At 40.4% G+C, this 12,021-nt stretch overlaps 1 protein-coding gene across 2 annotated transcripts in view; it reads left to right on the forward strand.

Moving 5' to 3' along the window:
- The window catches only part of LOC146483170 (NACHT domain- and WD repeat-containing protein 1-like), a 39,268-nt gene that overhangs the window by 2,692 nt on the left and 24,555 nt on the right, over positions 1 to 12,021 (forward strand). The window contains exons 3-12 of one of the 2 annotated variants that reach the window (XM_085106341.1): positions 215 to 321; positions 1,368 to 1,453; positions 1,874 to 1,990; positions 2,115 to 2,230; positions 4,096 to 4,316; positions 5,603 to 5,875; positions 6,635 to 6,843; positions 7,259 to 7,401; positions 7,914 to 8,016; positions 10,894 to 11,106. In XM_085106341.1, the coding sequence (XP_084962467.1) occupies positions 215 to 321; positions 1,368 to 1,453; positions 1,874 to 1,990; positions 2,115 to 2,230; positions 4,096 to 4,316; positions 5,603 to 5,875; positions 6,635 to 6,843; positions 7,259 to 7,401; positions 7,914 to 8,016; positions 10,894 to 11,106 (1,588 nt within the window). Of the gene's footprint in view, positions 1 to 214; positions 322 to 1,367; positions 1,454 to 1,873; positions 1,991 to 2,114; positions 2,231 to 3,428; positions 3,447 to 4,095; positions 4,317 to 5,602; positions 5,876 to 6,634; positions 6,844 to 7,258; positions 7,402 to 7,913; positions 8,017 to 10,893; positions 11,107 to 12,021 lie in introns of those variants that run through there. The other variant, XM_085106342.1, reaches the window with a different exon arrangement.

Raw genomic sequence — 12,021 nt, forward strand, 5'->3', positions numbered from 1 at the left:
GCATGTACCAGGTGCAAAGCCAACGTACCAGTACACTGATTTTTCCTAAATTGTTGTAGGTGAGATTGATGATGTGATTTGTGACACTGAAATCTGGCAAGTATACTACAGATTTAAGCCATTAAAAGAATATAAAATAGGGCAACTCAGGGTAAGATGTGTCTTAACTTATTATTGTTGTTTTGGAGTGAATATTTTTCTTAAATTTGTTTAGATCTGATCTTTACCAGAGAGTGGAAAGAGTTCTGCAAGGCTTAATAGAACAAACCTGTCCTGTCAATTCAAGGACAGTCCGCATCTTCCTCAGCTCCACATTTACAGGTAAGCAAAGATACAGGACGTAAGCAAAGATACTAACCCACACTTACTTTTATTCTGTATATATTTATATAAGCGCCACTAGTTTTTCAGTGATCACTGTTGTGTGCTACCCTCTATAAATAAAGTTTATTATTATTATTATTATTATTATTATTATTATTATTATTATTATTATTATTATTATTATCATAACTCCTGGAAAACTTAGTCTTTTATTTATTTTTTTTTTTTTTCGGGGTATTGGGGGTGGAGGGCAGGAGAGAGGAAAATAGGCTGGCCTCATACTAGACTCTAATAAATCTCCAGAGAATTCCATCATGTCAGCAAGGTTACTCATTGACCATGGTACAATTTCACTTAATAATACTGATGAATAATCTCTTTTGTCAAAGGCTGATTTAACATACAGTGAGTAAGAAAAAATACCGTATGAAAGAATGGAAGTGAATTTGCAGAACAGGAATCACTAATTAAAATAAATTATGGGCTTCTACTTAGGGACAAACTTTGTTGAGCAATTGTAGTGCATCTGCATTTGTAGTGCATTTGTATAAGGGCAGGAGCAAACTAGAGCATACACGACCTAACCTTGATGGGTTATCATCTGCAGACTGTTAATCTTGATATGAAGTGCGTCACTTATCATGTCTGTAAATAGTGCCTCATTCACAACACACTACAGAGGACAGTTCATGTTTGGATGCATTGTTTTGTCTTATGCCTGTCTCTGTGCTAAGTCTAGATGAACTGAGATGCACAACCAGATGCACTACAAATGTCTGCCTGAGTTTACCTAATGATCAGACAGATTTTACATCTGTAGTATAAAAATGTCATTATAGGCAACACTTACTACTCTACTGTAGCTATCCTCCATGATAGTCTGGCTGGTCAGACCTGCTCACTGTCAGCTTTTTGTTTACTACATAATTATGTGAATTTTGTGAATAAAATCATTTCATGTCATTTATCCCGTGATGACTGTTCAATTTATCCCCACCAGAATGTACCAGTCAGAAATTGTGAGACCTCTTATTGTTGTTTAGACACTGAGCATGAACGTAATGCTCTCATGGAGCATGTTTACCCAAAACTGCGGGATTTCTGTCAGAAGAAAGGCTATGAATTCCAGGTAAAGTTGAATATGTAAAAGAAGCGAATAAGATTATCAACAGAGTTGATAAAAAAAGGAAAATTGGCCACTGTAAAGTGATTAGAGTTCTGAGGTTTTGAGCATTAGTCCTTTGTCAGAGCGAATTATGTGAATTCATGATTACTGTAAGGTCACCACTTGAATCTCTTTACTGTGGCCAATTTACCTTTGAGTGAGTCAACTCTGTAGATAAATGAAACATTTGTTTCTACTCCCCACCAATGCTCACCACAGTTTCTTCCTGAAAGGAGAAAAGATTGAGTAAAAAATGTCCATTTTTCAAGTTAGCAGTTGTCATAACCTGTCAAGGAAATGGTGGGAAATGGAAGAGAAGCCTAAAATAATACCTGCAGATGTTAGTGTTATTAAGTTATGGGTATGTGATTGCTTAATTACTAGGTTGTGGACATGCGATGGGGTGTTCGTGACGATGCTACGAATGCACACATGACAACTGAGCTGTGCTTACGGGAAATCAAGGCATGTCAAGAGATATCTGTTGGACCAAACTTTGTGGTTAGTGTGCCTGCCTACATTTTCCCAATTTCGATGATTTAAATAATTTTAATTTGTTTTCCTCTTTTAGTGAACACCTTGTGGAAACTACAGTTTAGTAACTTTCTGGTCTTTGTATCAACAGACACTGCTCTCTGAAAAGTATGGTTACCGCCCACTTTTGCCCTCCATAGATGCTCAGGAGTTTGAGACGCTTCTAAGTACCACCTCTGATGAGCAAACCAAAGAACTTTTTAATAAGTATGAGGGAAAACTTAGCTCTGTTCAGAACAGTTGCTGGATTTATGCTATGATTAGTCTCTGTTTTTCATAGTCTGTTTTCTGATGTGTCATCAGGCATAGCTGGGTCAATAGTAGAGTGGTCTATAGAAAGGGTCATCTGGGAGGTTGGCATCCATGGACTAGGTCGTGTGGGTGACCCAAGAATTGGGTCAACCAGGACTGGCTCTATCAGGGTGGTCCATGGATTGGGTCCATTATGGTGATTCATGGATTGGGCCCATCGAGATACTCCATGGACTGGGTCAGTCATGGTGATCCATTGATTGGGTCTGTCAAGAAGGTCCCTGGATTGGGTTCATCAGGGTAGTCCTTTGACTGGGTTCATCAGGGTGGTCTGACATGGATGGGGTCAATCAAATTTTTCCAGGGACTAGTCCCATCAGAAGAGTCCATGGACTGGGTCCAGGGGCAATGGACAGGATGCACCAAGCTGGTCTATAAATTGGATAATTAGACAAATTGATTTTGCTGAGACCAATGTTTTGGCATTACTGCCACAGTTGAGTGTGTCCATAGATTCAGTCAGGATGATGGGTCCATTAGGGATGGTTTATGGACTAGGTCCATGTAGACCATGGACTGGGTCTGGCGGGTTGGTCCATAAATTAGCTCCATCCATCTCTTGGACTGGATCCATCAGGATGGACCATGGGGCCATCAGTGTTGTCAATAGATTGGGTCCATCAGGGTGATCATGGACTGAGTCCGTCATGGGGGTCCATGGAATGGTTCCACAAGAAGGTCCATGGATGAGGATGATTTATGGACCAGGTCAATCAGAATGGTTCATGGACTGGGTCAATGTGGTCCATGGATTGGGTTTTGCAGGACTAGGGCCATTGGGGTTCTATTTGGTCCATCAGGGTGTCTCAAGAAGTGGGTCAATAAACTGGCTTTGTCATGGTATTCCATCAGGAAAATCCATGGACTAAGTCCACTAGGATAGTTTATAATCTATGAGCCAGGACTCTCCATAGTCATTGGCATTCAAGACCTGAAGTGCAATACGGCTTGAGTGGTTAGATATGCCATATGCATATTTAGAATAACCAGCTTTTTTTTTATGATAACCTACATATTTGTCTGTAATGTTTTACTGTAAGATTTCAGGTAGAAAAGTAAGCAGGTTAGCTAGGAAGGAGGATCAAAACAAGTCATTATGTTAGTTTGAAAGGTTTGTCATGACAGTAGTTTATGTAGTGTGTTAATGCATCCATTTAGTGATGGAAACCATGAATTCATTAACTGTCCCAGGTACAGAATGAATCTCCTAGCCTCCAGTACAGGTCCCCAAATCTCCCAGATTTACAGTAACTTTTGATGTTTCCTGTACATTCAGCTAAGCTCCTAACCTCAAAAGCTCCCAAAATGCACAAAATGTTGATTTTGTAAATTTATGTCATGGTTCATGGGTGTATTTTCGTTCATATCTGTTTGGCAGTTACAATAATTAAAAGAAACAGATCGATTATGAGGGAAAGTTTGGGTAGTCAACTTTTTGGGGGGTGGGGTTGAGGCGACTTGCACCATTTGCAACGTCTTATATGGTTGGTTAACAGGATAAAATAACAAACAACAGAATAATGGTCCCGACCCTAAAAAACAATTCAGCTGCAGGTTATCAGGGTCCCGGTGAGAATAGAGCTTTTGAAAGATGCAGGTCTAGTGGTGGGGTTGGTCGATTGGGCTTTTTTTTTGGGGGGGGGAGTTGGTTTATGATGGAGGGGGGGGGGGGTGGAGGTTAGCCCAAGAGTAAAAAAATCTCCCGATTTCAGATCTCCAGTGGTTTCTGATTCTGTTTTTCGTCATTCCATGTCATTCAGGTGGTATCAGAAAGATGAGAACTGTTTCCCTGTATCCTACATTCTTCAACCTGTGACAACATGGATACCAAACTATTTTAATGATAAAGACCTGTCATTGAAGCAAGAAGCACAGGGACAATGGCAAAGTGAATATAATGCAATGAGAGAGTTTCTACAGCAAGCGGCCAAGGAGGCCTTCGAAGAACAGCCAGATGTCTGGCACAAATATGTGAGATCAGGTGAAGTACACATGAAATTAAAAATTTTCCACAGATAGTTGTACAGATTGTGAAGGTCTACCTTATGAGTTATTATAGGAAATTAATGCTGGCATTTGAAATGGCGACAGACGGTGCAGAGGACAGACAGACAGACAGACAGACAGACCTTGCGACAGACCATGCGGAAGGGTCTCTCCAAGTTGAAAGAGACGCTTGCCCAACAGTCCGAGGCGAAGAGACTAAGAAGAAAGGCCCAAAACCAGGCAGGCAGATCAGCGTCAAATTTCACCTGCACTCAGTGCGGGAAGGACAGCCACTCCCGTATTGGCCTGTCCAGCCACACCCGACGCTGTATCAGATTGAACATTCGGAACGCGACTCCATAGTCTTGTTAGACTGACAGATGCCTATTATTTGAAATTAATGCAACTAAATTATTACTACTTACAAATAAAGAGAATGATTGCGAAGAAGAGACTTGTAGATTTCCAGATGAAAGGATTGAATTAATGCAGGGATGCAAATTTCAAAGTTAATGACTATTTTGAAATAAAGTACTAGACTGATATTGGCTCACAGGATTTTGTCAGGAACTTAATTTTGGGAAGCCTGGCTTGTTTTTACGGAGGACTTATTATTGAAAGGAATATTTGCGTTTCAAAACAAATTGGTTCGGTTAGCTCCCCCTTGGCTCCATTACTCCTTTTAACTCAGCTGCTCCACTATTTACATTAAGGGCCTGGCAATGCTAGCAGTCTATAATAGGCGCTTCCAGTTTGTCAAAAATGACCCTTTTAATGCGGCGGGGGGGGGGGGGGGATTCTTCAGCAACCTCACTTTTAAGGCCAAATGTTTCACTTTTGACCATTTGTCACTTAAAGGGGAAATATCATCGGCTTTCTTTACCTCTGTTGTTACAAGTGGTGAAATAAGACCTTCCTTTAGCTACAAAATAATTCTAGAACAACGAAAGGAAAGAAATCAACTCAATTCTTGAAAGGAACAACTCGTGATCTGTTCTAGCACATTTTGGAAACAAAAATGCGAGAACTTGAAAAACGTTAGCCCAACATTTTTCAAGTTTCAATCCATTCCGACCTACTCTGTCTCTGGCCAGAGGCACTTATACAATGTACTAATCGACCGTTTTATTGCACTGGGGTGATAATTTATAACAAAGCTACACAATTATTTGTTGTTTCCGTGGACGACAACCATTTTTGGGTTTTGAAATGACATCAAATTCGCGTGATACTTCCTCTTTAAGCTTTCAACTGCATGCAACTTTTCCTTCTTTTCTCCAGTTTGTGAAGAGGAAATTGAATATGGCCTGCTACAAGCTGAAAACCCTAAACGATCTTGTGTATGGTTTCACCGAGTAATCAGTGGTCTGGACTCACCCGCAAATGCGGAACATCCAGAAGTGTTGAAGTATCTTGATGACAGACCAAATGGAATCAAGCACAGCGATGAGGCACATCCTCAGGTCCTTTTGCACAACTTGAAGAACGAGAAGATGAAGGAAGCGATGGCGATAGAAAATATCTTCACGTATGATTCCACATGGACGCCAAAAGGTAATTTTATCGTGTCAAAATTTCATTCCTTTGGTTGTAGTGAGAGGAGGTGTGCTGGGTTTTGGATTTGGTTGGTCTATAGTTAGAGTGTCCAACTGGCTTGCAGAAGAACTGTTTACTCAGTATTAAATCATCATCGTCCCAGGCGAGAAATGAGGCAGCAAGGCCATTCGTACGCCAACTAGCATTTGGCTGGCTGTTGAACTCACTGGAGGCTACAGCTCCTCCCGGTGTATCATTTGTCACCGGTACCCATCGATTCATTTTGGTGGATATCTCTGTTCGGAAGGCCTGGGATCGCCTCAGAAAATCGGATTTATATTTTTAAAGAAAATGAAAAGTTTTCTTCGGCAAAGTATCACCTCAAATTTTCGTAACACTGGTAAACTAATTCCTTTTGTTTTCGGATGGGCATATATCTTGTTAAAAAAAGCGTGGGAAAAGTCAACTACCATTTTCGTAAAGCCAGCAACAGTTCGTTAATTCGGGAAACTGATAACATTCCGTTTCCTAAAACTTTCTGTAACTTTTAAAAATTTTCAGCTTAAGCATCCGAACAGATTTAATCAGTTCATAACAATGATGCTCTTGAGAACGTTGGAAATTAGCATACGAGAAAAACATTAAACACCACATACTAATAAAGAGGAGGTTTTATCGGGTTCTAAAACCATTTGATAGATCAATGAGCTTATGAATTATTGATACGTTTTTGAATTATTCATTTATTAATTTGTTTGTTTGTTTTTTGTCTTCTAGGTATTGATCCAACTGCTGATATACACAAGAAATATATCGATCAATTTTGTGAAGACTTTGAAACCAAGATGAAGGACATGATCACAGAGAGCATTGCAGAGCACAAAGCGGCTGAAACAGAAAACTTGGTGTACATGGAGGTCATACAGCACACACTGTTTTGCAAGAAGAAAGTTGAAGTTGTGTACGGAAGACAATCGACGCTAAAGGTGCATGTATAGAAATTTATCATGGTAGTTCTAAATTTTGATGTAAGCAAGGTAACGAAGGTTGTCGCAAAACAAAAAGTTTGATGAGTGATGGTTTTTGAACTCATGGATTACAAGCGCACAATCTTGAGTAGTCGGGCTTTGTAGCCCAGGACAAACGACATGTAGAGTCTCTGAGAGTTGAGTAGAGTTCAAACGCTCGCTGTCCTTTGGCCTGAAACTCACACGCGCTCCGGTGAATCTTGTGCTATCAGGCTCCAAGGGTTTGAATTACTGACCGAGAAAACTCAAAGAAACGCACTCTTCTCCTCGCAAGAGGTAATTTTCGCACACTCTCGCATGTCTCCCTAGCTTTACAACGAGGGACTGCTTGTAGTCTAGTAGTGAGTAATATATAATGTCATTTATCCCTCAGGATATCGAGGATTATATCAAGGGCCCAAGTCAATACCCCTTAGTGATTCACGGAAAGTCTGGTTGTGGCAAAACGGCCGTGATGGCGATGGCAGCCAAGGCAATAAGTGAATTTATGGACCAGAAAGTCTGTATTTGTCTTAGGTGATTATATTTGCAGTACAAGTGAAAATATTGTTATTCCTAATCGCCCGGTTGAGAGAACAGACAATATTTATATTTATTTCACTGCTTGGTCGCTGGCTGAGTTTTAATTTTAAATGTTCTTTCATTTTGTTTTTCGATTTGTTTCATCTTGAAAAACAAGTTCCCACGCGCAATTTGTCCAAAAACTAGAAACTGCTACGCGTGAATGACACCGGTTTCAAACTTAAAAGATAACCACCTGAAGCTATAAAACAACCGTTATAGTATTTACTTTACCTAAAATAAAGTATTTACCTCATTACAGTTTTGCCTATCGTCTAATCGGTTTATTCCGGTTTTGAATCAGAGAAAATTTCATTATTTCTAAATCGGTTTTCGTAGGGCATTGATCCCGCAATCCTCACTTCGCCAATTCCCAAAATTAAATTCTGGCAAATTTCCCTTGCTATATAGTAAATAGAACGCATTTGAATCAATTTTTAGGTTAATGTACGGTGCGGATTTTGTAGGTTTCTAGGAACCACGCCCAGAAGTTCATCGATCCGGCGCGTGCTAAAAACTATTTTGTGGCAAGTCAAACACGTGTACAAGTTGAGCACTAAAATTCCACGCGTAAGTAACCTTCAATGTTTCTTAATTCATTTACGCCCCGTTAACACCTATCATTAGGGAGCTTAAGCAACGACGACGGCGACGGCAACGACAACGCCGCAAAACAATACCTTTAATGAGCAAAAACAATCGCTCTGCACGTGCGTTTTACATTTTGGTACATTTCTTTGCGGTCCTCTGCAAAACAACAACGTGAAATGACCACATTTAAGGTTTTGTGGAAAACGTGAACGCACGACGGTGAATTTTTCATTTTCTTTCTTAACTTGTACGCCACTCCTACCAATTTGGTTCCTGGATAGTTCGCCATTTTTGTAACAGTTGAGCGAGTTGAAATAATCGCGAAGTAGCACAAATGAAATAAAGATATATTTTCGGGTGACGTTTTCGTTGCCGTTGCCGTCGTCGTTGCTTAAGCTCCCTTTTTTTTTTGTTTGAAAACGCAAAGTTGTTTTTTTCGTTTTTGCCTGTCGTCCAGTGGCACGTATCAGATTAAAACGGTCACCGCAAGCAGACCTTTTGGAAAACCTTTCGAAGTTGCGTTTTCAGCTGTCCACACGAAAACCTAAATGGGCGGTATGAAAAATCTCCGCTCTGCAGAGCGTTTTGTAAAAGTTGCGTTTTCGAATCGTTGCCCGTTTTCACCGGGTACGTGTGCACAGAAGGCCATTAATCTGTAAAAAAAAAAAAATGTTGGGTTTGACAATAGATACACTGTACTTGTGGGTGGGCTCTTGAAGACGTTTTCATGTTTTCGAGAACCAAGATGTGCCTCCAAAGTAACGATACAGCCGTGTCCGCAACAACCTTCCCTAGCGAAAGTGAAATACATGCGGAATGTTGGAGAAAGAGGCCATTTTCGAGTTGCTTTGAACCTCGTGACGAAAGCGAGACTTAATGCAAAGCCTTTCATTTGAAAATTAGTTATCTTTGCATATGAATGAGAACTAAGTTTCAAAATAAAAACTACAGTATGCACGAAGCCTCGCTTTCATAATGAGGTTAAATGAATGAAAACTAAGTTTTATAATAAAAGCTACAGTATGCACAAAACCTCGCTTTCATAATGAGGTTAAAAGCAACTCGGAAATGATTCTATTTCTACATAGGGATAACCTCAAGCTTGCCCATTTCAAGAGTTATATTTTTTATTATTATTTTTTTCATCTTTTCGTTGTTGTTGGTTTCTCTTCAGGTATCGCAGCGGGGATGGGTGCGAATCCCGTTCGAGCTTAAAACTTTTCAGGCTCTTTCATAATAGTCTGAAATGTCAGCCGTCTCTTCTCCCTAACCCACAGGGGGAGCGGGAGAGAGAGACGTCTGAATTCCGAGCGTTATAATGTCGTCCGTTGACGTCACACAGTAATTTTGGCAAATTTGCAAAAATAAATACAGTGGCTATTCGTACGGCACCCGTACGGCGATAAATAAAAACCTTTGAAACCAAATGGCGGCCACGAGTCATGAAAGCGCATGGAAGCATTGCAGCATGCATAATGTAGGAGGTTGTGTGCGTTTTGTAAGCCGTAAAATTTGAATACAAAGCATCAAGAATGTATGAACGGGGTCGCACCAGCTGTCGCACTTCATTTTCCACCAAAGATGAATTGAAAAATGTTCCGATAAATGTTATTAGTAAATAAAGTGTTGACAGGCCATGGCCAGACACGACTCATATTAACGTGGTATGGTGGTATGAAATGTGACTTTTCGTTATGGTTTTGCTTTTTTTGACAGTTTTTTTTTTTGTATGAAATAAGAGTAGGTCCTTCAGATTATTTCTCGAAGGAATGGTTGGTTTTGAATTAAAAGTCATTTGCTCCTCAAGATGTTTTTGAGGTTAGGCAACGCCGAGTGGTAAGTTGTGACAGTTATGAAAGAATTTTGTTTCTCACTTTATCGTTTTGTTGTAAAGCCGACTTCCGTTCAGTGAAAGTCAGAGGTTATTTTTTCAATGAGATTGTGAGGGTAGCCTCTAGCCCAAAAGTGCGTTTTGAAGTGGATGATATTGTAATAGAATGATTTTGCAGAGGAGGTGTTTCGAAGACGTCTCAGGGCTTCATTTTTGATTAGTCCTTTTCTGACCCCGGTGGGTGGCAGGAAGAAAAATGTGTACTGGAAGGACCCCTCTGGAAGGTCTCTGTAGGTTTAAAGTGCGTGCGAATGTCAAGGATTCCCGCATGATTGTAGAATCGCTGAGACTTCTGATAACCAACTACTCAGTGAAATTATTCTATTGCAATACCACCAACTTCAAGACGCCCCTTCAGGCAAGAGGCTATCAACAAAATCTCATTGAAAAAAATAACCTCTGAGATTAAATTCACTGAACGGAAGTCGGCTTTACAACAAAACGAGAAAGTGCGAAATGAAATTCTTCCCATCTTCACAACTTACCACCCGGCTCGAGAAATATTGAAAGAGCCTCCCACTTATCTCATACCAAAAAGGAAAATCTTCAAGAGATATACTCGCGAGAGCAAAACCACGTTAAACGAGAAGTCACTTTTCACACCAGGAACTTACGAGTTGTGTCTGGCCTGTCAACACTTTATATTCGCCGCCGAAATGTAATATCTGTTTTCGCAAGTTCGACCAATAAGAAATGGTTATCTATTTCAATTAGGGAAGAACCAATCAAAAACTACCTACCATATTTGCAAAAGTGCGTGACGTCAACGGACGACATTATAACGCTCGGAATTCAGACGTCTCTCTCTCCCACGCCCCCTGTGGGTTAGGGAGAGGAGACGGCTGACATTTCAGACTACTCTCATAACTGCAATGATAATTCTTCTGTTAATTGCCCCCAGGACTTCTTGTTATCTCCTAACTTAGCCAAACTTTACACTGCATTAAGCTAACTTTTCTTTTTAGACAACTAAGGGCGTCTTTGACCAGTTTCCAAGCTTTTTGTCAAGCGCCACAAAAGAGCAGCCATTAGTGATCATCCTGGACTCACTAGATCAGCTCTCTCCACTGCACGGCGCGCGCAAGTTGACGTGGTTTCCAAGGCAACTGCCGCCTCATGTCAAGTTCATCGTATCGACGCTGCCTGACGTAGAGTACAAATGCTTTCCAACGCTTAAGGTATTTTTGTTCCACTGCATTATGCTGACATACGCCCAAAATTGTTAAAAACGTTACAAAATTTTAGAGAACGAGGCACAAACAAATTAATTACTATCGCACGAAGAAAAAGCGACGGAATATAATTGTCTTGGTGGACAATTCAACGAATTTACAGTTCACCTACAATACCTTGGGCAATTTCACTGACCTTTAGGAGAAAAGTTGAAACGAACGAACGAACGAGTCGAAACGGATGAACAAGGTGACTACACATGATAAAAATACAATGAAAGCAACCTATTTCTTAATAAACTGGAAGAATAGATGGGAGGTTTTTTTTAGCGGACGAGTATTATCCATCCGGGCATTTCCGCCGGTAGGACACTATGCGCTGATAGTGTCTCTCGGCGAATGAACACTGTCATGTCACAAGATCAATTTCAACCAATCAGACTTGGAGAAAATTTAGTGGTGAACTTTGATGGCAGAGAGTAGGCGAAGGACGAAGGTCCGAGTCATATATCAGCCAGTAGAAACCGAGAGCGAGCCGATCTACTCAACACAGAAATGTGTTAAACGTAGTTTATCTTTAGCTTGTTGTTCTGCGAATTCGGCGATTTTCCTTTCATGCACTCCCAGGTTAATCTATCAACAATTGGTAGCCAATTGGCCATTTCCGAGTTGCTCTGAACCTCATTCTGAAAGCGAGGCTAATTGCAAAGTTATTATTACGAAAATTAGTTTTCATTCATATTCAAACAAAACTAGCTTTCATATGAAAAGCTTTGCACTTAGCCTCGCTTTCATAATGAGGTTCACAGCAACTCGAAAAATGGCCTATCAGATTGCAAGTTTGGCTGATAGGCGGTCACCGAGTCATGCTAATAGGCGATCGTACCTTGAGATAAACGGTAAAGCTTATTCATTTGTGAC

This window comes from Pavona decussata, unplaced genomic scaffold (genome assembly GCF_977016875.1).
Source record: "Pavona decussata unplaced genomic scaffold, jaPavDecu1.1 SCAFFOLD_40, whole genome shotgun sequence".
In the NCBI taxonomy this organism is placed as follows: Eukaryota; Metazoa; Cnidaria; class Anthozoa; order Scleractinia; family Agariciidae; genus Pavona; species Pavona decussata.